At 41.9% G+C, this 24562-nt stretch overlaps 1 protein-coding gene across 3 annotated transcripts in view; it reads right to left on the bottom strand.

Moving 5' to 3' along the window:
- acadvl (acyl-CoA dehydrogenase very long chain) overlaps positions 1 to 24562 on the bottom strand; it is a 165167-nt gene that overhangs the window by 90391 nt on the left and 50214 nt on the right. For all 3 annotated transcript variants that reach the window (XM_059975317.1, XM_059975318.1, XM_059975319.1), the window contains one exon: positions 23198 to 23396. In XM_059975317.1, coding sequence (XP_059831300.1) covers positions 23198 to 23396 — 199 coding nt within the window. The remainder of the gene's footprint in view (positions 1 to 23197; positions 23397 to 24562) is intronic.

The raw sequence follows: 24562 nt of genomic DNA, 5'->3' as shown, positions 1-24562 counted from the left end.
CTCAGTGTCCACCCATTTTAATTCCACTTCCCATTCTGATATGTCTATCTATTGCCTCCTCTACTGTCGCAATAAGGCCAGACTCTGGTTGGAAGAACGACACCTTATATTTCATTTGGGTAGCCTCCAACCTGGTAGCATGAACACAGATTTTTCAAACTTCTGCTAGTGGTGCCCATCCCCTTTTCCCTCTCTCACCTTGTCTCCTTGCCTACCTATCACCTCCCTCTGGGGCTCCTCCCCCCTTTTCTTTCTTCTATGGCCTGTCATCTCCTACGGATTCCCCCTTCTTCAGTCCTCTATCTCTTTCACCAATCAATTTCCCAGCTCTTTCCCTTCCCCCTCCTGGTTTCATCTATCACCTTGAGTTTCTCCATCACCTATCCCCACCTTTTAACTCCACTCCTCATCTTCTTTCTCCAGTCCTGATGAAGGGTCTTGGCCCGAAATGTCGATAGTACTCTTTTCCATAGATTCTGACTGGCCTGCTGAGTTCTTCCAGCATTTTGTGTGTGTTGTGAGGAGGAGAAGAAGCTGTTTCTAAAATGTTGAGTGTGTGCCTTCAGGCTCCTGTACCTCCTCACTGTTGGTAATAAAGAGAAAAGGGATGTCCTGGATGGTGAGGGACTTTCATGATGGATGCTGCCTTCTTAAGGTATTGTCTTTTGAAGATGTCCTCGATGGTGGGGAGGCTAGTGCCCATGATGAAGATGGCTGAGTTTACAACCTTCTGCAGCTTTTTCTGATTCTCTGCATTGGCTCTTCCATGCCAGGCGGTGATGCAACCAGTCAAAATGCTCCCCACCATACGTTTGTCGAAACTCACTAGAGACTTTGACAATATACCAAATCTGCTCAAACTCCGAATGAAATACAGTGGCTGGCATGCCTCATTCATAATTACATCAATATGTTACACCCAGGATAGATCTTCAGAGATGTTGACAGCCAGGAACTTGAAGCTGCTCGCCCTTTCTACCGTTGATCCCTAGTTGAGGACTGGTGCGTGTTCCCCTGACTTCCCTTTTCCGAAGTCCACAATCAATTCTTTGATTTTACAAAGTTCGGTGCAAGGTTGTTGTTGCAACACCACCCAACCAGCTGATCTAGCTCAGTACCTGATTCTGGCCGCCCCAGTTTGGCTCAGTGCTACCCATCACCCAGGGGTGGCAAAACATGAAATACCAGCTTCCAAAAATAACTACAGCCCCTAAACAGCTCATTTCACCTGCTTTCTTATAGTCAAACACTGACAAGCCCATTAGCTTCAACTGAAAGGAAAACCAAGAGCGCACAGGAAATCCACAGCTGGCTGTGAAAGTCCCTTGCTTGCTGGCAAGCCTGTGAGACAAAAACACAAACTTTCTGGCAGGCAACAGTCCAACTGGCACCCATCCATAAAGCTGCCCATCCAACGGTGGTGTACCAGACCAGGACGGCATTGTGGTTAGTGGTTAGTATAACCCTTTACAGTGCCAGTGATCGTGGTTCAATTCCTACTGCTCTCAGTAAGAAGTTTCTACGATGTCCCCATGGCTTCCTGAGTTTCCTCTGGGTGGTTCCACATTCGGAAGGTGCACAGGTTAGGATTAACAAGTGGTGGGCAGGCTATGCTGATGCTGGAAGTGCAGTGACACTTGTGAGATGCCCCAGCTGTATCCTTGGACTACTTTGGTCGTTGACACAAAAGACGCATTTCACTGTATGTTTCGATGCCTTGATGTACATGTGATAAATAAAAGATAATCTTTAGATCTTCAATCTTTTTGAGTAGTCTATCCACAGCCCTAAACATTCACTCCCTTCGCCACCTGTTTAGTGGCTACAGTATGCACCACCTACAAAGCTGCAGTTCCTCAGAGAAGCACCTTCTAGTCACATCTATATCAAACTTTCTTCCCCCGCCTGTACTAATACTATCTTACTGCATTTGGGTCTTACACATCAATGCTTTGCTATTTACATGTGTGGCTAAATGTTAATTGTTCCAGGTTCCATTCCCTCTTCCAGCATCACGTTCCAGCTTTCAACCATTCTCCTACCTGTCACATCCCCTTTAAAGCTCCTTCCTCTCATACTAAACCTATGACCTTTTGCTTTTGATACCCTTATCACAAGAAAAAGATTCAGACTATTTTCCATAAGACACAGGAACAGAATTAGGCCATTTGGCCCTTCATGTCTGCTCCACCATGGCTGATTTATTAATTCTTCTCAACCTCATTCTCCTGTCTGCTCTCTTTGGCACCCTCACTAATTAAGTAGCTATAAAACTCTGCTTTAAATATACCCAATGGCTTGGTCTCCACAGTTAATTGTGGCAATAAATTCATCACCCTCTGGTTAAAGAAATTCTTCCTCATCTCATTCTAAAGGGACATCCTTATATTCTAAGGCTGTGCCCTATAGTCCTAAACTCCCCCTCTATTGGAAAGAACCTCTTCACATCTACTCTGTCTGGGCCTTTTTATATTTGAAAAGTTTCAATGAGATTCCCCCATCATTCTTCTAAACTCCAATGAGTACAGGCCTAGAGACATCAAACATTCCTCATATGTTAACCCTTTCATTCTCTCAAACTCCTCTGGTCCCTCTTCGATGTCAGCACATCCTTTCTTAGATGAGGGGTCCAAAACTGCTCATTATACTGCAGATGCAGTCTGACCAAAGCTTTATAAAGCCTCAGCATTACATTCTTGTTTTTCGATATTTTAGTCCTCTTGAAATGAATGCTAACATTACGTTTGTTTTCCTTACAACAGATTCAACCTGCAAATTAAACTTTAGCGAATCTTGCATGAGGACTCACAAGTCCCTTTGCAGCTCAGACTTCTGAGTTTGCTGTCCGTTTAGAAAACAGTCTAAGCCTTTATTCCTTCTACTAAGTGCATAACCATGCAGTTCGCTGATTATTCTTCTCAGCGTCCTGTATGTATTTTCATCAATGGACTAAAACGGCAGGTGCAGGAGAACACTGTGTCCTGCAGCCTCTACTCCACACTTGGAGATAAATTGGAAGTAGTGATCATAATATGATTGAGCTCAGTTTCAAATTTGAAAAGGAGAAGCTGCTATCAGGTGTATCCATATTTCAGTGGAACAAAGGAAATTGCAGTGGTATGAGAGAGGAACTGGCCCAAGCGGACTGGAAAAGTAATCTAGATGGAGGGACAGTAGAGCAGAATTGGATGAAATTCCTACAAGAAATAAGGAAAGTGCAAGAAAAATATATTCCAAGAAAATTATGAATGGAAAAATGGCACAAATGTGGCTAACGAGAGAGGTTAAGGCTAAAACAAATGCAAAAGAGACGGCATACAAGGAAGCAAAAATTAGTGGGACAACTGAGGACTGGACAACTTTTAAAAACTTACAGAAGGAAACTAAGAAAGTCATTAGGAAAGAAAAGATGAATTATGAAAGGAAGTTGGCAATTAACTTTTTAAAAACATATGGAGAGTAAAAGAGTGATACGGGTAGATATAGGACCAATTGAAAATGATGCTGGAGAAATTATAATGGGTAACAAAGAGATGGCAGAGGAACTAAGTGAGTATTTTGCATCAGTCTTCACAGTGGAAGACACATTAGCAACATACCCGATAGCCAGAGGTCTCAGGGAATACAATTAGGTACAGTCAAGATTACTAGAGAGAAAGTGCTTAGGAAGCTAAATGGACTAAGGATAGATAAGTCTCCCAAACTGGATGAAGTGCACCCACAGGTTCTGAAGGAGGTGGTTTTGGAGACTGTGGAGGCATTGGAAATGATCATCCAGGAATCAATAGACTCTGGCATGGTTCCAGAGGACTGGAAGGTCGCAAATGTAGTTCTGCTGTTTCAGAAAGGAGGGAGGCAGCAAAAAGAAAATTACAGAACTATTAGTTTGACATCAGTAGTTGGAAAGTTATCAGAGTCGATCCTCAAGGCCGAGGTTATGAAATACCTCGAGGTGCATGACAAGATAGGCCCAAGCCAGCATGGTTTCATGAAGGGAAGATCCTGCCTCACCAACTTATTGGAATCTTTTGAGGTAATCTCGAGTAAGATTGACAAAGGAGAGGCTGTGGATGTTGTGTACTTGGATTTTCAAAAGTCCTTCGATAAGGTGCCACATAAGAGGCAGCTTAATAAGATGAGAGCCCATGGAATTACAGGAAAGATATTGGAATGGGTGGAGCATTGGCTGATAGGCAGAAAGAGTGGGAATAAAAAGGGATCCGTTTCTGGTTGGTTGCCAGTTACTAGCGGTGTTCCGCAGGGGTTGGTGTTGTGGCCGCTTCTTTTTACACAGTATATCGATGATTTATATTATGGATTAAATGGTTTTGTGGCTAAGTTTGCAGTTGACACCAAGATAGGTGGAGGAGCAGGAAGTGTTGAAGAAACGGAAAGGTTGCAGAGAGACTTGGTCAGTTTAGAAGAGTGGGCAAAGAAAAATGGCAGATGAGGTACAATGTTGAGAAATGTATGTTGGCATTCACTTCAAGAGGAATAGTGTATAAGAGTAAGAAGGTGTTGATGAGGTTCACTGGGGCACTGGTGAGACCTTATTTGGAATACTATGTGCAGTTTTGGGCCCCTACCGTAGAAGGGATGTGCTGATGTTGGAGAGAGTTCACAGAAGATTTACAAGGATGATTCCTGGAATGCAGGGGCTAACGTATGAGGAGTATTTGTCGGCTCTTGGACTGTACTCATTAGACTATAGAAGAATGAGAGGGGATCTCATAGAAACATTTCAAATGTTGAAAGGGTTGGACAGAATAGATGTGGAAAGGCTGCTTCCCTTGGTGGGTGAGTCCAGGACAAGAGACCACAGAATTAGAGGGTACCCATTTAAAACAGAGATGAGGAGAAATTTTTTTAGCCAGGGGATCATGGATTTATGGAATTTGTTGCCACATATAGCTGTGGAGGCCCGGTCATTGAGGGTGTTTAAGGAGGAGATTGTAAGGTATCTAATTAGTGAGGGTATCAAGCGATATGGGGAGAAAGCCGGAAATTGGAACTAGATGGGAGAATAGTTCAGCTCATGGTGGAGTGGCGGAGCAGACTCGATGGGCCGAATGGACTACTTCTGCTCCGTCTTGTGATTTTGTGATCTTGTGACCTTCACTGTTGGCCTAAAGGCCAGTGGCATAATGGGCAAAAAAGAAAAAAGTGACAGGAAGCCAACATGGTCACAAACTTCTTACTAAGGTGAAATTGAACCCAGTGCACCGGTGCTGTAAAGCATTATCCTAATCCTTTCAACCAGCATTGCATTACAGCAGTGGAGCACTACACCACTAGGGTTCTACCTCTCTGTCAAGATCAACATCCATCCCCTCAAGTTCAAATTTAATTGTTATTCAACCATACCCATGAATACAGCCAAATGAAACAGTGTTCCTTCAGGCTAATGCGTGAAATATAGTACTTCTTCTTCGGTTGTCCATCGGAATCCGATGACGATGTCTACTCCTTTAACGGTGAGATCTTTGATGACTACACAGTCTGATCCTGGATCCACAAGTTCTATTGCAGGTGGGACATGTACATGTGGTAGTCGTGGTAGTGATGGTAACCATGGCTGCATTTCTCCTGGCTCTCGTCTGCTATCTTCTGGTTGTTCTTTCCATCTCCAGAATACGTACCCCATCTCTACACAGCTGTCGCCAAGTGTTACGGTCAGCAGCAACATCCTCCAGGTCTTCAGGTCTGATTTTGCACTTCCTTAAAGCATTCTTCATCTATTCCATATAGAACTTCCTCAGCCCTCCAGCTGAGCATCGACCATGACGTAGCTGGCCGTATAACACTCTGCGGGGTAGCCGACATGGGGGCATCCTTATCACGTGCGCCAGTCACTGCAGCTGACGCTGGGTGACCATGGCCTCAATACTTCTGCAGTTGGTCTTTACATGTATTTCAGTGTGAGGCACCTGCTCACGCCAAGTAATTCCCAGGATGTGCTGAAGGCAGCTTATGTGGAAGCTTTCCAAGGACTTGATGTGACAGCTGTAGGTTACCTAAGCTTCACAGCCATAAAGAAAGGTGGTGACACCGACCGCTTGGTATACAGCGTCCCTTTTGGAGGGACGAAGGGTCCTGTTCTGCAAGACTCAATGCTGAAGTCTCCCAAAGACAGCTGATGCCTGTTTAATGTGGCTCTGGATGTCGTTGTCAATGCCGCTATCCTCAGAGAGAATGCTCCCCAGATATTTGAAAGGTGACACAACTGACAGCTATTCATCATCAACAGTAAAGGGTTCTGTCTTGGTGGTATTGACAGTTAGCCCCATCCTGCTGTACGCTCTCACTGCCACAGCAAGGACAGTCTGAAGATCTTCCAGAATATGGGCCACTAAAGGCCACAAGTACTAACATTCACACACAACACATTTGGCACTGTGGCAGTGTTTGCTATTCTCAGGGAATAGCTCGGGAGTTATTCTCAGTTTATTGTGGACAGCGTTACTGTCTCAACAGATCTTTATCACCTAATAGCACTTTGATCAGCGACCAATTGGCATTTGCGATTGATTAGCGACAGCAAATTAAAGGAAGGCAATGGCACAGCGGCCATTGTCAGAGTGGCGATCTTAAGGTTTTAGCTTTTCAAGGCTTTCGTGAAGAGAGGCTTCACTCAGAAAAAGCAAAGAAAAACTCACACAAAATGCTCCACAAGCCAGGAAACATCTATGGAATAAACTAGTCTATGTTTCAGGGTGAGACCCTTTGGCATGACCTGCTGAAGGGTTTCAGCCTGAAACGTAGACTGTATTATTTTTCGATAGTTGCTATCTAGCCTGCTGAGTTCCTCCAGCATTTTGTGTGTGTTGCTCAGATTTCCAGCATCTGCAGATTTTCTCTTGTTTGTGAAAGAAAAACTCGAGTTTTTTTTTCTTCTCTTCTTTATATCTGCTCAGTTAGGACAGTTGGGATGACAGGCAGAATAGTAAAATATTCCTCTTGCAGGATGTGGGAAGGCACAGAGACCTCCAGTGCATCTAGCTGCAGCTTTTAACACACCACATTAAGGAGCTAGAGCTGGAACTGGATGAACCCCAGAGCATTTGGCAGGGCTGAAAGGGTGATGGATTAGACATATAGAGAGGTAAGGAGCAGGACACAGGAAACGCAATGACAGTCAGGAAGGGGAAAGGGGGTTTAGGAGCCAGTGCAGAGTACCTCTGTGGCTGTCCCCCTCAACAACAGGTATATCACTTTGGATACTGTTGGGGGCTGGGGGGGGGAGCATAACCGAACAGAGGAAAGTCACAGTAGTCAGGTCTCTGTCACTGAGTCTGCCTCTGTGACTCAGAAGGGAGAAGGATATGGGGGAAGAAGTGGCATGTTGTGGTGCTAGGTGAATCATTAGTTAGGGGAATGGACAGGAGGTTCTGTGGGCGAGAACGAGATTCCCAAATGGTATGTTGCCTCCCGGGTGCTACAGTCCAGAATATCATGGATTGAGGCCTCAGCATTCTTAAGTGGGAGGGTGAACAGCCAGAAGTCATGGTCCATGCAGGTACCAATGATGTGGGTAGAAGAGTGACAAACTTCTGTATAGGGAGCTCAGGGAGTTAGGTGTTAAGTTCAAGGACAGGACCTCCAGGGTTGTGACCTCAGGGATCTGTATTGGGTCCAATGTTGTTTGTCATATACATTAATGATCTGGATGATGGGGTGGTAAATTGGATTAATAAGTATGCAGATGATACTAAGGTAGGAGGTGTTGTGTTTAATGAAGTAGGTTTTCAAAGCTTGCAGAGAGATTTAGGCCAGTTAGAAGAGTGGGCTGAATGAAGGCAGATGGAGTTTAATGCTGATAAGTGTGAGGTGCTACATTTTGGTAGGAATAATCAAAATAGGACAGACATGGTAAACGGTAGGGGATTGAAGAATGCAGTAGAACAGAGTGATCTAGGAATAATAGTGCACAGTTCCCTGAAGGTGGAATCTCATGTGGATAGGGTGGTGAAGAAAGCTTTTGGTATGCTGGCCTTTATAAATCAGAGCATTGAGTATAGGAGTTGGGATGTAATCTTAAAATTGCACAAGGCATTGGTAAGGCCGAATTTGGAGTATTGTGTACAGTTCTGGTCACAGAGTTATAGGAAAGATATCAACAAAATAGAGAGAGTACAGAGAAGATTTACTAGGATGTTACTTGCGTTTCAGCACCTAAGTTACAGGGAAAGGTTGAATAATTTAGGTCTTTATTCTTTGGAGCGTAGAAGGTTGAGGCGGGGACTTGATAGAGGTATTTAAAATAATGAGGGGGATAGATCGAGTTGACGTGGATAGGCTTTTTCCATTGAGAGTAGGGGAGATTCAAACAAGAGGACATGATTTGAAAGTTAGGGGGCAAAAGTTTAAGGGTAACACGAGGGGGAATTTCTTTACTCAGTGAGTGGTAGCTGCATGGAATGAGCTTCCAGTAGAAATGGTAGAGGCAGGTTCGGTATTGTCATTTAAAGTAAAATTGGATAGGTATATGGATAGGAAAGGAATGGAGGGTTATGGGCTGAGTGCGGGCCAGTGGGACAAGGTGAGTATAAGCGTCGGTATGGACTAGAAGGGCTGAGATGGCCTGTTTCCGTGCTGTAATTGCTATATGGATATCAGACCACTGGAAAATGATGCTGGAGAGGCAGTAATGGGGAACAACGAAATAGCGAATAAACTGAATAAGTATTTTGCATCAGTATGGAAGATATTAGCAGTATGGTGGGAGTCCCAGGTGTCAGAGGGCATGAAGTGGTTACCATAACTAGAGGGAAGGTTCTTGGGTGTACACCCCAGAGTTCTGAAAGAGATGGCTGAGGAGATCATGGAGGCAATAGTAATGATCTTTCAAGAGTCACTAGATTCCGGAATGATTCCAGAAGACTAGAAAATTGCAAATGTTACTTCACTGTTTAAGAAGAGACAGAGGCAGAAGAAAGCAAACTATAAGCCAGTTACTCTGACCTCAGTGGTTGGGAAGATAATGGAGGTCTCAGGATACTTGGAGGCAGATGATCAAATAGGCTGTAGTCAGTATGGTTTCCCCAAGAGAAAAGCTTGTCTGCCAAATCTGTTGGAATGCTTTGAAGAAACAAGCAGGATAGATAAAGGAGAACTGGTTGATGTTGTGATTTTGGATTTTCAGATGGCTTTTGACAAGGTACCACACATGAGGCTGTTTAACAAACTACAACCCCATGGTATTACTGGGAAGATTCTAGGGTGAATAAAGCAGTGGCCGATTGGCAGAAGGCAAAGAGTGAGAATAAAGGGAGCCTTTTCTGACTGGCTGCCAATGACTAGTGGTGTTCCACAGGGCTCTGTGTTAGAACCAATTCTTTTTACGTTGTATGTCAATAATTAGGATGATGGAAATGATGGCTTTGTTGCAAAGTTTGCAGACGATATGAAGATAGGTGGAGGGAAGGATAGCTTTGAGGAAGTAGAGAGGCCATAGACAGACTTATTCAGATTAGGAGAATAGGCAAAGAAGTGGCAGATGAAATACAGTGTTGGAAAGTATATGGTCATTCACTTTGGTAGAAGAAATGAAAGGGTTGAATATTTTCTAAATGGAGAGAAAATCCAAAAATCTGAGGTGCAAAAGACTTGGAAGTGTTTGTGCAGGATTCTTTAAAGGTTAATTTGCAGGTTGAGTCTGTGGTGAGGAAAGCAAATGCAATGTTAGCATTCATTTCAAGAAAACTAGATTCGGAGCAAGAAGGCTAGGAGTAAATGGCTGATTTTCGGAGCGAAGGCAGTTTTTACTGCTCGAAGTAAAGGAGAGGCAGGACTGCGCAGGCGCGTGACATCAGCCAGTAGAGCGTGAAAGGTTTAAAAAGAAGACCGCCATATCCAGTGAAAGGGAGGCAGAGTGATAGGGCTTTGGGTGAACGGGCTTAGGTAGTAACGGATGAGGTGAGGTAGGTTTACATGTGTTAACTGCAGAAAGGAGGAAGTATGTGCGTGTGCCGGTGTTCTGTGCTCAGTGTCAGATGTGTGTATATGTGTGTGTGTGGGGGGGAGGGGGGGTCCTGGAGTCTCCCAGCCTCCCTGGACGGCCATATCTATACCCAGTGTGTCGAGCTACAGCTCCTAAGGGACCGAGTTAGGGAACTGGAGATGCAGCTCAATGACCTTCGCCTGGTCAGAGAGAGTGAGGAGGTGACAGAGAGGAGTTATAGGCAGGTGGTCACACCGGGGTGATGGGAGACAAACAAGAAACAAGTGGGTCACAGTCAGGAGAGGGAAGGGGAAGAGTCAGGTACTAGAGAGTACCCCTGGACAATAAGCACTCCTGTTTGAGTACTGTTGGGGGGGGGACAGCCTCCCTGGGGAAGCGACAGTGGCCGTGCCTCTGGCACAGAGTCCAGCCCTGTGGCTCAGAAGGGTAGAGAAAGGAAGAGGAAGGCAGTAGTGATAGGGGACTCTATAGTCAGGGGGTCAGACAGGCGATTCTGTGGATGCAGGAAAGAAACATAGATGGTAGTTTGCCTCCCAGGTGCCAGGGTCTGTGATGTTTCAGATCACATCCAAGATATCCTGTAGTGGGAGGGAGAACAGCCAGAGGTCGTGGTACATATTGGTACCAATGACATAGGTAGGAAAAGGGAAGAGGTCCTGAAAAAGGACTACAGGGAGTTAGGAAGGAAGTTGAGAAGCAGGACCGGAAAGATAGTAATCTTGAGTTTTACTGCCTGTGCCACACGACAATGAGAATAGGAATGGAATGAGATGGAGGATAAATGCGTGGCTGAGGGATTGGAGCAGTGGGCAGGGATTCAGATTGCTGGATCATTGGGACCTCTTTTGGGGCAGGCGTGACCTGTGCAAAAAGGACGGGTTGCACTTGAATCCCGGGGGACCAATATCCTGGCGGGGAGGTTTGCTAAGGCAACTGGGGAGAGTTTGCTGAGCTTGTTGACTTCATTAACTTTGCCTCCAACTTTCACCCTGTCCTCAAATTTACCTGGTCCATTTCCGACGCCTCCCTCCCCTTTCTTGATCTTTCTGTCTCCATCTCTGGAGATGGCTTATCTACTGATATCTACTATAAGCCTATGGACTCTCACAGCTACCTGGAATATTCCTTTTCCCACCCTGTCTCTTGCAAAAATGCCATCCCCTTCTCACAATTCTTCCATCTCCGCTGCATCTGCTCTCAGGATGAGGTTTTTCATTCCAGGACGAAGGAGATGTCTTCCTTTCTTAAAGAAAAGGGCTTCCCTTCTTCCACCATCAACTCTGCCCTCAAACGCATCTCCCATTTCACGCACATCTGCTCTCACCCCATCCTCCCGCCACACCACTAGGGACAGGGTTCCCCTTGTCCACACCTACCACCCCACCAGCCTCCGGGTCCAACGTATAATTCTCCGTAACTTTCACCACCTCCAACGGGATCCCACTACCAAGCACATCTTTCCCTCCCCCCTCTTTCTGCTTTCCACAGGGATTGCTCCCTACGCGACTCCCTTGTCCATTCGTTTCCCCCATCCCTTCCCACCGATCTCCCTCCTGGCACTTATCCTTGTAAGCGGAACACGTGCTACACCTGCCCTTACACTTCCTCCCTCACCACCATTCAGGGCCCCAGACAGTCCTTCCAGGTGAGGCGACACTTCACCTGTGAGTCGGCTGGTGTGGTATACTGCGTCCGGTGCTCCCAGTGCGGCCTTTTATATATTGGTGAGACCGGACGCAGACTGGGAGACCGTTTCACTGAACACCTACCAGAGAAAGCAGGATCTCCCAGTGGCCACACATTTTAATTCCACGTCCCATTCCCATTCTGATATGTCCTCTACTGTCAAGATGAAGCCACACACAGGTTGGAGGAACATCACCTGATATTCCGGCTGGGTAGCCTCCAACCTGATGGCATGAACATTGATTTCTCTGATTTCCGTTAATGCCCCTCCTCCCCTTCTTACTCCATCCCTTATTTATTTATCTCCCCCCGTTTTTTCTCTCTCTGCCCCTCTCACAATCACTCCTTGCCTGTACTCCACCTCCCTCTGGTGCTCCCCTCCCCCTTTCTTTCTCCCTAAGCCTCCCATCCCATGATCCTTTCCCTTCTCCAGCTGTGTATCTCTTTTGCCAATCAACTTTCCAGCTCTTAGTTTCAGCCCTCCCACTCCTGTCTTCTATCATTTTGGATTTCCCCCTCCCCCCCACTTTCATATCTCTTACTATCTTTTCTTTCAGTTAGTCCTGATGAAGGGGCTTGGCCTGAAACATCGACTATACTTCTTCCTATAGATGCTGCCTGGCCTGCTGCATTCCACCAGCATTTTGTGTGTGGGGAGAGTTTAAACTAGAATTGTTGGAGGGTGGAAACCAAATTGAAGAGACTGGGGAAGAGGCAGCTGGCTCACAAGTAGAGAAAGCTAGGAGACAGTGTCTGAAGAAGGATAGGCAAGTGATAGAGAAGGGACATGCTCAGATGGAAGGTTTGAGAGTGTCTATTTTAACGCAAAGAGTGTTCTGAACAAAGTGGATGAGCTTAAAGTGTGGATCAGTACTTGAAGATATGATGTGCTGGCCATTACAAAGACTTGGATGGCTCAGGGACAGGAATGGTTACTTCAAGTACTGGGTTTTAGATGTTTCAGAAAGTAGAGGGAGGGAGGCAAAAGAGGTGGGGGCATGGCACTGTTGATCAGAGATAATGCCTTGGCTGCAGAAAAGGTGGACGCCATGGAGGGATTGTCTATGGAGTCTTTGTGGGTGGAGAATAAGAACAGGAAGGTGTCAATAACTTTACTGGGTGTTTTTTATAGGCCGCCCAATAGTAACATGGATATCGAGGAGCAGATAGAGAAACAGATCCTGGAAAGGTGTAATAATAACAGAATTGTCGTGACGGGAGATTTTAATTTCCTAAATATCGATCTGCATCTCCCTCGAGCAAGGGGTTTAGATGGGGTGGAATTTGTTAGGTGTGTTCAGGAAGGTTTCTTAACACAGTACGTAGATAAGCCTACAAGAGGAGAGGCTGTACTTGATTTGGTATTGGGAAATGAACCTGGTCAGGGGTCAGATCTCTCAGTGGGAGAGCATTTTGGAGATAGTGATCATAATTCTATCTCCTTTACAATAGCATTGGAGAGAGATAGGAACAGACAAGTTAGAAAAGCATTTATTTGGAGTAAGGGGAATTATGAGGCTATCGTGCAGGAAATTGGAAAATTGGAAACAGATGTTCTCAGGAAAAAGTACGGAAGAAATGTGGCAAATATTCAGGGGATATTTGTGTGGAGTTCTGCATAGGTACGTTCCAATGAAACAGGGAAGTTATGGTAGGGTACAGGAACCGTGGTGTACAAAGGATGTAATAAATCTAGTCAAAAAGAAAAGAAAAGCTTACAAAAGGTTCAGAGAGCTAGGTAATGTTAGAGATCTAGAAGATTATACGGCTACTAGGAAGGAGCTTAAGAAGGAAATTAGGAGAGCCAGAAGGGGCCATGAGAAGTCCTTGGCGGGCAGGATTAAGGAAAATCCCAAGGCATTCTACAAGTACGTGAAGAGGGTAATACGTGAAAGAATAGGACCTATCAAGTGTGACAGTGGGAAAGTGTGTATGGAACCGGAGGAAACAGCAGAGGTACTTAATGAATACTTTGCTTCAGTATTTACTCTGGAAAAGGATCTTGGTGATAGTGGACTTGCAGCGGATTGAAAAGCTTGAGCATGTACATATTAAGAAAGAGGATGTGCTGGAGCTTTCGGAAAGCATTAAGTTGGATAAGTTGCCGGTACCAAATCAGATGTACCCCAGGCTACTGTAGGAGGCGAGGGAGGAGATTGCTGAGCCTCTGGCGATGATCTTTGCATCATCAATGGGGACGGGAGAGATTCCAGAGGATTGGAGGGTTGCGGATGTTGTTCCTTTATTCAAGAAAGGAAGTAGAGATAGCCCAGGAAGTTACAGACCAGTGAGTCTTAACTCAGTGTTTGGTAATTTGATGGAGAAGATACTGAGAGGCAGGATTTATGAACATTTGGAGAGGTATAATATGATTAGGAGTAGTCAGCATGGCTTTGTCAAGGGCAGGTTGTGCCTTATGAGTCTGAATTTTTTGAGGATGTGACTAAACACATTGATGAAGGAACAGCAGTAGATGTAGTGTATATGGATTTCAGCAAGGCATTTGATAAGGTATCCCATGCAAGGCTTATTGAGAAAGTAAGGAGGCATGGGATCCAAGGGGACATTGCTTTGTGGATCCAGAACTGTCTTGCCCACAGAAGGCAAAGAGTGGTTGTAGACGGGTCATATTCTGCACGGAGGTTGGTCACCAGTGGAGTGCCTCAGGGATCTGCTCTGGGACCCTTACTCTTCGTGATTTTTATAAATGACCTGGATGAGGAAGTGGAGGGATGGATTAGTAAGTTTGCTGATGACACAGAGGTTGGAGGTGTTGTGGATAGTGTGGAGGGCTGTCAGAGGCTACAGCGGAACATTGATAGGATGCAAAACTGGGCTGAGAAATGGCAGATGGAGTTCAACCCAGATAAGTGTGAAGTGGTTCATTTTGGTATGTGAAATATGATGGCAGAATATAGTATAATGTAATGGTAAGACTCTTGGCAGTGTGGAGGATCAGAGGGATCTTGGGTTCCAAGTCCATTGGACGCTCAAAGCAGCTGCGCAGGTTTACTCTGTGGTTCAGAAGGTGTATGGTGTATTGGCTTTCATCAATCGTGGAAATGAATTTAGGAGCTGAGAGGAAATGTTGCAGCTATAGAGGACCCTGGTCAGACCCCACTTGGAGTACTGTGCTCAGCTCTAGTCACCTCACTACAGGAAGGATGTGGAAGCCATAGAAAGGGTGCAGCAGAGGAGATTTACAAGGATGTTGCCTGTATTGGGGAGCATACCTTATGAGAATAGGTTGAGTGTACTTGGCCTTTTCTCCTTGGAGTGACAGAGGATGAGAGGTGACCTGATAGAGGTGTATATGATTATGAGAGGCATTGATCGTGTGGATAGACAGGAGCTTTTTCCCAGTGCTGAAATGGTTGCCACAAGAGGACACAAGTTTAAGGTGCTGGGGAGTAGATACAGAGGAGATGTCAGGGTTAAGTTTTTTACTCAGAGAGTGGTGACTGTGTGGAATGGGCTGCTGGCAACGGTGGTGGAGGCAGATACGATAGGGTCATTTAAGAGACTTTTGGATGGGTACATGGAGCTTAGAAAAATAGAGGGCTGTGGTTAAGCATAGTAACTTCTAAGGTAGGTACATGTTCGGCATAACTTTATGGGCCAAAGGGCCTGTATTGTGCTGTAGGTTTTCTATGTTTTCTAAAAGCAAGGAAGTAATGTTGAAACATTATATAGCAGTGATGAGACCACACTTGGGAGTATTGTGAGCAGGTTTGGACCTCCTATCTTAGAAGGGATAAGTTGAAACTGGAGAGGGTTCAAAGAGGTTCACGAAAATGATTCCAGGATTGAATAGATTGTCATTTGAAGACTGCCTGATGGCTCTGGGCCTGTATTCACTAGAATTCAGAAGAATGAGGGGTGATTTCATTGAAACCCATGGAATGGTGAAAGGCCTTGATAGAGTGGATGCAGAGAGAATATTTCCTATGGTGGGAGAGTCTGAGACCAGAGGACACAGCCTCAGAATAGAGGCTGTCTTTTAGAATGGAGATGAGGTGGAATTTCTTTAGCCAGAGAGTGCTGAATCTGTGGAATTCATTGCCACAGTTAGCTGTGGAGACCAAGTTTTTATGTATATTTAAGACAGGGTTTGGATCCCTGAAGGGATATGGGGAGAAGGCAGAAGATTGGGGCTCAAAGGAAAATTGGATCAGCCATGATGAAATGGTGGAGCAGACCTGGTGGGCCAAATGGCCTAATTCTGCTCCTATGGTCTTTACTATTTGTGGGAGCTTCTCATGCAAAAAGTAGAAGCCACCTTTCTTTAAGTGAACAAGAGAAAAATCTGCAGATGCTGGCAATCATGGCTGATCTATTTCAATTTCCCTCTTAGCCCCAATCTCCTGCCTTCTCCCCTGGTGGACTCCAGATGTTGGTCCACCATCTCAGAATCCTGTCTTGCCATTCCACTTCTCCGTATGCTGGCCATCTTAACTCTCCATCGTAAGTCTTGATGCATGATTTTGACACAAAGTGTCGACAATTTCTTCCACCGATGCTGCTCGACTCGTGGTGTTCTTCAGCAGCTTGTGTGTTTTGTCTGTTTATCCAAAGTCAACCTATAGATGTGACTCAACCAGCTGTGAAGGGACTTATGGAGGTGAGGCTTATTGATGACAGATGCTTTTGCCTTTGGGGCCTTACCATCAGGAATCAGCTTTGGGGGCCAGGTTCTTGGTCTGGATAGAGGAGCTGTGAGTTGGACAGGATTCTGAGATGGTGGGCCATTGTCTGAAAATCTCGGAGTCCGTCGGGGCCAACGTCTGGGAATCCATGAGTCCGCTGGAGGCTGAAGATGGCCTGTTCTGGGGTGAGAGGACGATGTACTTGTGTAGGTAGGTGGGAAAGAGAGAGGAATAGGCCTTGTTTTGCTGTTGTTGCTTGGTATGTTCTGCTTTGCTGTGTTCAGTGGGCATGCTATGTTGGTGCTGAAATGTGATACAAATTTGCAGGCTGCCCCAGCACATCCTCGGGTGTATTGGTTGTTAACACAAATGACACACGTCACTGTGAATTTCCATGTACATGTGACAAATACACTGGAATCTGAATCTGACTGAGGATGTTGGAAGAATACAGGCAGGTCTTTGGTCTTACTAAGATCTGCTCATTCAGCACACCTACCTCATCACTCTTAGACCTTATGCAGTTTTGACCCAAAATATCTACATCTCCCACAGATGCTGTCCAACCTGATGAGCTCCTCCAGCAACTTGTGTGTTGCTCCAGATTCTAGCAACTTCTGCTAAACTCAACTGTGATATATCAGATTTTAAAAACTAGTATCAACATTGTTCGAAAATGAAATTTTCTACTAGAAAATGCTAGGTAGTTTTGAGGAAGTACAGTGGCTATAGAAGGACAGGCAGATTAGGAGAATGGGCAAAGAAATGGCAGATGGAATACAGTGTTGAGAAGTGTATAGTCATGTACTCTGCTAAAAGAAATATTTTCTTAATGGAGAGAAAATTCAAAAATCTGAGGTGCAAAAGGACTTAGGAGTCCTTGTGCAGGATTCTCTAAAAGCTAATTTGCAGGTTTGAGTCTGTGGTGAGAATGTTACCATTCATTTCAAGAGGACAAAAATATAAAAGCAAGGATGTAATGTTGTGGCTTTAGAAAACAGTGGTGATGCCTCACTTAGAGTACTGAGCAGTTTTGGGCCCCTTAGAAAGGACACAGGACAGGGTTCAAAGGAGGGTCATGAAAATGATTCCAGCTTGTCATATGAAGAGTGCTTGATGGCCCTCAGCCTGAATTCACTAGAATTCAGAAGAATGAGGGGTGACCTAATTGAAACCTATCAAATGGTGAAAGGCTTTGGTAGAGTGGAAGTGGAGAGGATGTCTCAGAATAGAGGGGCACTCTTTTAAAATGGAGATAAGGGGTAACTTCTTTAGCCAGAGAGTGCTGAATCTGTGGAATTCGTTGCTGCAGACAGCTGAGAAGGCCAGATCATTGGGTATATTTAAGGCAGAGGCTGATAGATTCTTGATTGATCAGGGCACGTAGACATATGTGGAGAAGGCAAGAAACTGGGGCTAAGAGGGAAATGGATGAGCAATGATGAAATCGTGGAGCAGACTCGATGGGCCAAATGGCCTAATTCTGCTCCTGTATTTGATGTCTCATGGTCTAAAACCTTAAAAACAATGGAGTGCACTTACGTTAACTCATAGCTGCAAGCAAACCTCTTAGTTAAGCTCACTGTTTTGTGTAACCACTAGGAAACGGTAGGGAGCTGATCTCCCATAAGTGGGCTTCATGAGGACTTGTCAGAATGAATCAGAACAACGGCAGCTAGGAACACACAAGAGGGGTGGGACTCATACACTCATGTAAGTGACCCAAAGACTATAAAAGGGCTTACCCCACAAAAACCACCATAATTCAAAAAGAACTTATTTAATATGACCAACAGTCCGTTAGCTGTTACCGAGCAAACAGGATCGAGAATACTTACAGCGATGGAAGATGATAATGATGCCTGGACATCAGAAAGAAAACAACTCGTGGGAAAAATTGATAAACTTGAAAATTTTAGTAGACGCAACAATATTAAAATTGTTGGACTTAAAGAAGGTACCGAAGGAGAAGACCCAATAAATTTTTTTCAAAAATGGATTCCTGAAAAATTGGAAATGGGAGAAGAAGCTTTAATTGAGATTGAAAGGGTGCACAGAGCTTTAAGACCAAGATCTCAAGATGATCAAAATCCGCGATCAATTTTGATAAGATGTTTAAGATACCAGGATAAAGAAAAGATTTTGAGGGCGGCTGCCCAGGGTGCTAAAAGAAGAAAAGGTCCGTTGATGATAGCTGAGAAACCAGTTCTTTTTTATCCTGATATAAGTTATAACCTTTTGAAGAGAAAGAAAGAATTTAACCCAGTTAAAAAGGTTTTGTGGGAAAAAGGTTATAAGTTTTCAATGCGTCACCCAGCAACACTGATAATTTTTTTGGAGGAAGGAAAAAGATTTTTTTCTGATTATCAAGATGCGGAGGTGTTTGCACAAAGACTTCCATCTCTTCGTTGAATAAAAGCAGAGATTTCTAAATGTAATGGTTAAAGACGAAGACAGAGAAAGTAAATGGAACTGATGGACATTTAAGGACGATATAAGGGAGAAAAGTAATATTTTAGAAATATTAATTGAGAATAGTATGTTTTTTTTTATATATATATTTTTCATGTTGCGGGGGGGCTGGGGAGCTTTGAATCGGTTGCTACGGGATTCACGTGTGTAATCATGGCGATTGCCATGACCCGTACAATAGAGGGGGGTAATGTTGTGTTTCTTTTCTTTCACAACATTAGTAGGGGGGTATTTTGTTTTTTTCTTTATTTTCTATTTTTCTTCTATTCTTTTGCCTGGATGATTGGTGGGGACACACATAGCAACATGGAGACTTCTAAAAAGATTTCCCAGGACATAATGAAAGTTGAAAGATTAGGTATTATTATAGATTGGAGTAACATAAATAAAAATAATGACTAATTTATTGAATTTTTTAAGTTTTAATGTTAATGGGCTTAATGGACCAATAAAAAGAAAAAGAATTTTAACATATATTAAAAAAATGAAAATAGATATAGCTTTCTTACAAGAAACTCATTTAACGGATGTAGAACATCAGAAATTAAAAAGAGACTGGGTTGGAAATGTTATTGCAGCTTCATTTAACTCAAAGGCAAGAGGAGTTGCAATTTTGGTTAATAAAAATTTACCAATTAAAATACAAAATGTATTAATTGATTCGGCAGGAAGATATTTAATTATACATTGTCAAATTTTTTCAGAACTATGGACTCTTATGAATATTTATGCACCAAATGAAAATGATGTAAAATTTATACAGGAGGTCTTTTTGAATTTGGCTAATGCACATGATAAAATATTAATAGGTGGAGATTTTAATTTTTGTTTAGATCCAGTTTTAGATAGATCAACAAAGGCTATTACAAAATCAAAAGTAGCAAAATTAACTCTATCATTGATGAAAGATCTAAATTTGATTGATATATGGAGAAGAATCAATCCAAAAGAAAGGGATTATTCATTTTATTCAAATAGACATAAAACATATTCAAGGATAGATTTTTTCCTGTTATCAACAAATATTCAAGATAGAGTGAAAAACATGGAATATAAAGCAAGAATATTGTCTGATCACTCTCCTTTAATAATGACAATGATAATGATAGATAAAGAGGAATCAATTTATAGATGGAGATTTAATTCAATTTTACTAAAACGTCAAGATTTTTGTGATTTTATGAAAAAGCAGATTCAGTTCTTTTTAGATACAAATTTACGTTCAGTTGATGATAAATTTATATTGTGGGAAGCAATGAAAGCATATTTGAGAGGTCAGATAATAAGTTATACTTCTAAAATTAAGAAGGAATATATGATAGAAATAGATCAATTGGAAAAAGAGATTATAAAATTAGAAAAAGAATCTCAAAGAAATATGACAGAAGAAAAACGAAGACAACTTATTAATAAGAAGTTAAAATATAATACACTCCAGACATATCGAACAGAAAAAGCAATTATGAGAACTAAACAGAGATATTATGAATTAGGTGAAAGATCACATAAAGTTCTTGCATGGCAGTTAAAAACAGATCAGATTTCTAAAACAATAAATGCAATTCGAACAAAAGTGAATGAAATTACTTATAAACCTCTAGAAATTAATGAGGCTTTTAAGAATTTTTATTCTGAGTTGTATAAATCAGAATCAAAGAATGATGATGTTAAGATAGAAGAATTTTTATCACAAATAACTCTTCCAAAATTAAATACAGAAGAACAGAAGGGATTAGGTATGTCTTTTACATTGAAAGAAGTTGAAGAAGCTTTGGGATCACTTCAAAGTAATAAATCTCCAGGAGAAGATGGTTTTCCACCTGAATTTTATAAAAAGTTTAAAGATTTATTAATTCCTCCTTTTATGGAGTTAATATATCAGGCGGAAAGAACGCATAAACTTCCAGAATCTTTTTCAACAGCTATTTTAATAGTATTGCCAAAAAAAGACAGAGACCTTTTAAAACCAGCATCATATAGACCTATTTCTTTATTAAACACTGATTATAAAATAATAGCAAAAATCTTATCTAATAGATTATCTAAATGCTTACCAAAATTAGTGCATATGGATCAAACAGGATTTATCAAAAATAGACAATCGGCAGATAATGTAACTCGGTTATTTAGTATAATCCATTTAGCACAAAAGAGGGAGGAAATGAGTGTGGCGGTTGCTTTAGATGCAGAGAAAGCATTTGATAGATTGGAATGGGATTTTTTATTTAAGGTATTGGAAAAATATGGATTAGGAACATCATTTATAAAATGGATTAAAACCTTAAATACTAATCCCAAAGCTAAAGTAGTGACAAATGGTCAAATTTCAACATCATTTCAGTTAACAAGATCAACTCGGCAAGGTTGCCCACTATCACCTGCTTTGTTTGTGTTGGCAATAGAACCACTAGCTGAATTAATCAGAATGGACCCAGATATTAAGGGTTTCAGAGTTAATCAGGAAGAATACAAGATTAACTTATTTGCTGATGATGTTCTAATTTATTTAACAGATCCATTACATTCACTACGCAAATTATCTTATAGACTAGAAGAATATGGGAAAATATCGGGTTATAAAATAAATTGGGATAAAAGTGAAATTTTACCTCTTACTAAAGGAGATTATAATCAATGTCGATTAATAACTCAATTTAGATGGCCAGCAAATGGTATAAAATATTTAGGTATAAGAGTTGATAATGATATAAAAAACTTATACAAATTAAATTACTTACCACTTTTGAAAAAAATTCAGGAAGATCTTGAAAAATGGATGGTATTACCAATAACATTAGTAGGTAGAGTAAATACTATAAAAATGAATATATTCCCTAGATTACAATATTTATTTCAATCATTACCAATACAATTACCCCAGAAGTTTTTTCAAGAGTTAAACAAATATCTGAGGAAATTCCTCTGGAAAGGTAAGATGTCCAGAATATCGTTGGAAAAATTGACATGGAAATTTGATCTAGGAGGATTACAACTTCCAAATTTTAAGAATTATTATAAAGCAAATCAACTTAGATTTATTGCATCTTTTTTCGAGAAAGATAAACCGGCATGGATTAGAATAGAATTAGATAAAATAGGAGAAAATGTACCAGAAGATTTTATATACAAATGGGAATCTAAATGGATACGGGAAAAGAAAGAATCTCCTATATTAAAACATTTGATTGATTTATGGAATAAGATAAATGTTGATGATGAGATAAAAAAATCTTTATTAGCAAAGAGATCTTTAATTCAAAATAGACTTATTCCTTTCACAATGGACAATCAACTTTTATATAATTGGATTCAAAATGGGATTAGATATATAGGGAATTGTTTTGAAGGAGGTATATTAATGTCATTTGAACAATTAAAGAATAAATATAAAATATCAAACAACACTTTATTTTGTTACTTTCAATTAAGGGCTTATTTAAGAGAAAAATTAGGTCAAACAATGTTATTGCCGAAATCTAATGAAATAGAAATTTTAATTCAAAAAGGAAATATCAAAAAATTTATATCTTGCATGTATAATTTGATTCAAAGACAGGTAATTAAGCAAGGAGTCCATAAGTCAAGACAAAAATGGGAAAGTGATTTGAATATTAAAATTGAAGAAACAAATTGGTCAAGACTATGTCTTGACAGTATGACAAATACAATAAATGTTCGGTTAAGATTAGTGCAGTATAATTTTCTACATCAATTATATATTACACCACAAAAAATAAAAAAATTTAATCCAAATTTATCGGATCAGTGTTTCCGATGTAACCAGGAAACTGGTACTTTTTTACATTCGACATGGTCTTGCTCTAAAATTCAACCTTTTTGGACAAATTTAAGACTTTTACTGGAACAAATTACAGGAACACAATTTCCTCATAATCCAATATTATTTTTACTAGGTGATATTGAAGGGATAAAACCGAAACTCAAACTAAATAAGTATCAGAAAGAATTTATAAAAATTGCACTGGCAGTAGCCAAAAAAGCTATTGCAGTTACTTGGAAATCGGATACACATTTAAGTATAGATTCTTGGAAGAAAGAAATCTATGGTTGTATTCCATTAGAAAAAATTACTTATAATTTAAGAGATAAATATGAAACATTTTTGAAAATTTGGAGCCCTTATTTACAAAAGACAGGATTAAATATATAGATGCTTTGAAGATGAAACAATTGGTTATTAGGGGAAAGAAATAAATATACATATTAAAATTATTACGAATTCCATGGAGCATGTGGAGATCTTCCAACCACCAGGCATTCTTTCTTTCTTTCTTTCTTTCTTTTTTTTATAGGGCAGTTAGGGGGGAGGGGTTAAGGGGAGGGGGTATGGGTTATATACATTGTTTTTTTCATACTTTGTAATCATTTAAAAATGCAATAAAAAAAGTTAAAAAAAAAAGAGAATACTTACAGCCTGGCTAATGACTCCTTTCATCGTTCCAGAGAGGGCAGCTGCCATGCCAAATCGCCCATTGTTCAAGATGTTCATGGCCACCTTGAACCCACCACCAACCTCACCCAGGACATTCTCAACGGGCACCTTCACATTGTCAAAGTGGACCTCTGCCGTGTTTGAAGCTTTAATCCCCATCTTCTTCTCTGGAGGGCCACTGAAAGACAGATGCAAAAAGACAATCTCTAAGTCCATGGCCTCCTCCACTACCCTGATGAGGCCACACTCAGGTTTGAGGAACAACAATTTGTATTCCATCTGGGTATCCTCCAACCTGATGGCATGAACATTGATTTCTTAAACTTCTGCTAATTGCCCCCCACCCCTCCGCAGTTTCCTTCACCATTCCCCATTCCCATTTCCCTCTCTCACCTTCTCCTTACCTGCCCATAACCTCCCTCTGGTACTCCTCCCCCACTTTCCTTTCTTCTATGGTCTTCTACCCTCTATCAGATTCCTCCTTCTACAGCCCTTTATCTCTTTCACCAACTTCCCAGCTGTTTACTTCCCCTCTCCCCGTTTCACCTATCACACTGTACTAATTATCCCTCCTCTTCCCCCCACCTTCTTGTTCTAACCTCATCTTTTTTTTCTCGACCCAAAACATCAACTGTTTACTCTTTTCGATAGATCAACCTGGCCTGCTGAATTCCTCCACAATTTTGTGTGCATCTCTCAGTAAGAGACTGGTGATGCACATAGGCAGTGGCTTAAATCCTCCTCCATTCTCTACTGCCACCTGGGGAACCGTGTGCAGGCTCAACTACTATACTTTATCAAGGGTGGTCATCAACTTTAACTATGCCAGGGAGGAGTAGCTTCAGTTCTATGGACAGATTGGGGATCTGGGGCTTTCCACTCACAGTAGGTTCAGGGGAGGTTTCATGGAGGCACTGGGAATCAGGAAAGGCTGGTAAGGATATTAAAGATTAACTCTATCTATTACATACATATCAAAACAGTGAAAAGTGTTGCTTGCATCAACAACAATCAGTCCAAGGATGTGCTAGGGCAGCCTGCAATTGGTACCATCATTCCAGTGCCTCACAATTTACTAACCAATACGTCTTTGGAATGAGGGAGGAAATCAGAGCACCCAGAGGAAACCCACATGGTCACAAAAAGAATGTAATACTACTTACAGACAGCGGTGGGACTTGAACCCGGGATGCTGGTGTTGTAAAATGTTATGCTAACCACTTGGCTGTTGTGCTGCCCCTAACTCCTCACCGACATGAGAACAAGCATGGCGTGCATGTTCACTCAGCAGCTCAACCAACTTTTAAGACTCAAAGACCTGAATCCCCTGGTTCACCTGTGCGT

This window comes from Hypanus sabinus, chromosome 7 (genome assembly GCF_030144855.1).
Source record: "Hypanus sabinus isolate sHypSab1 chromosome 7, sHypSab1.hap1, whole genome shotgun sequence".
Taxonomy (NCBI): domain Eukaryota; kingdom Metazoa; phylum Chordata; class Chondrichthyes; order Myliobatiformes; family Dasyatidae; genus Hypanus; species Hypanus sabinus.
The sequence above is the reverse complement of the archived record's forward strand: the minus strand, read 5'-3'. Positions and strand labels throughout refer to the sequence as shown.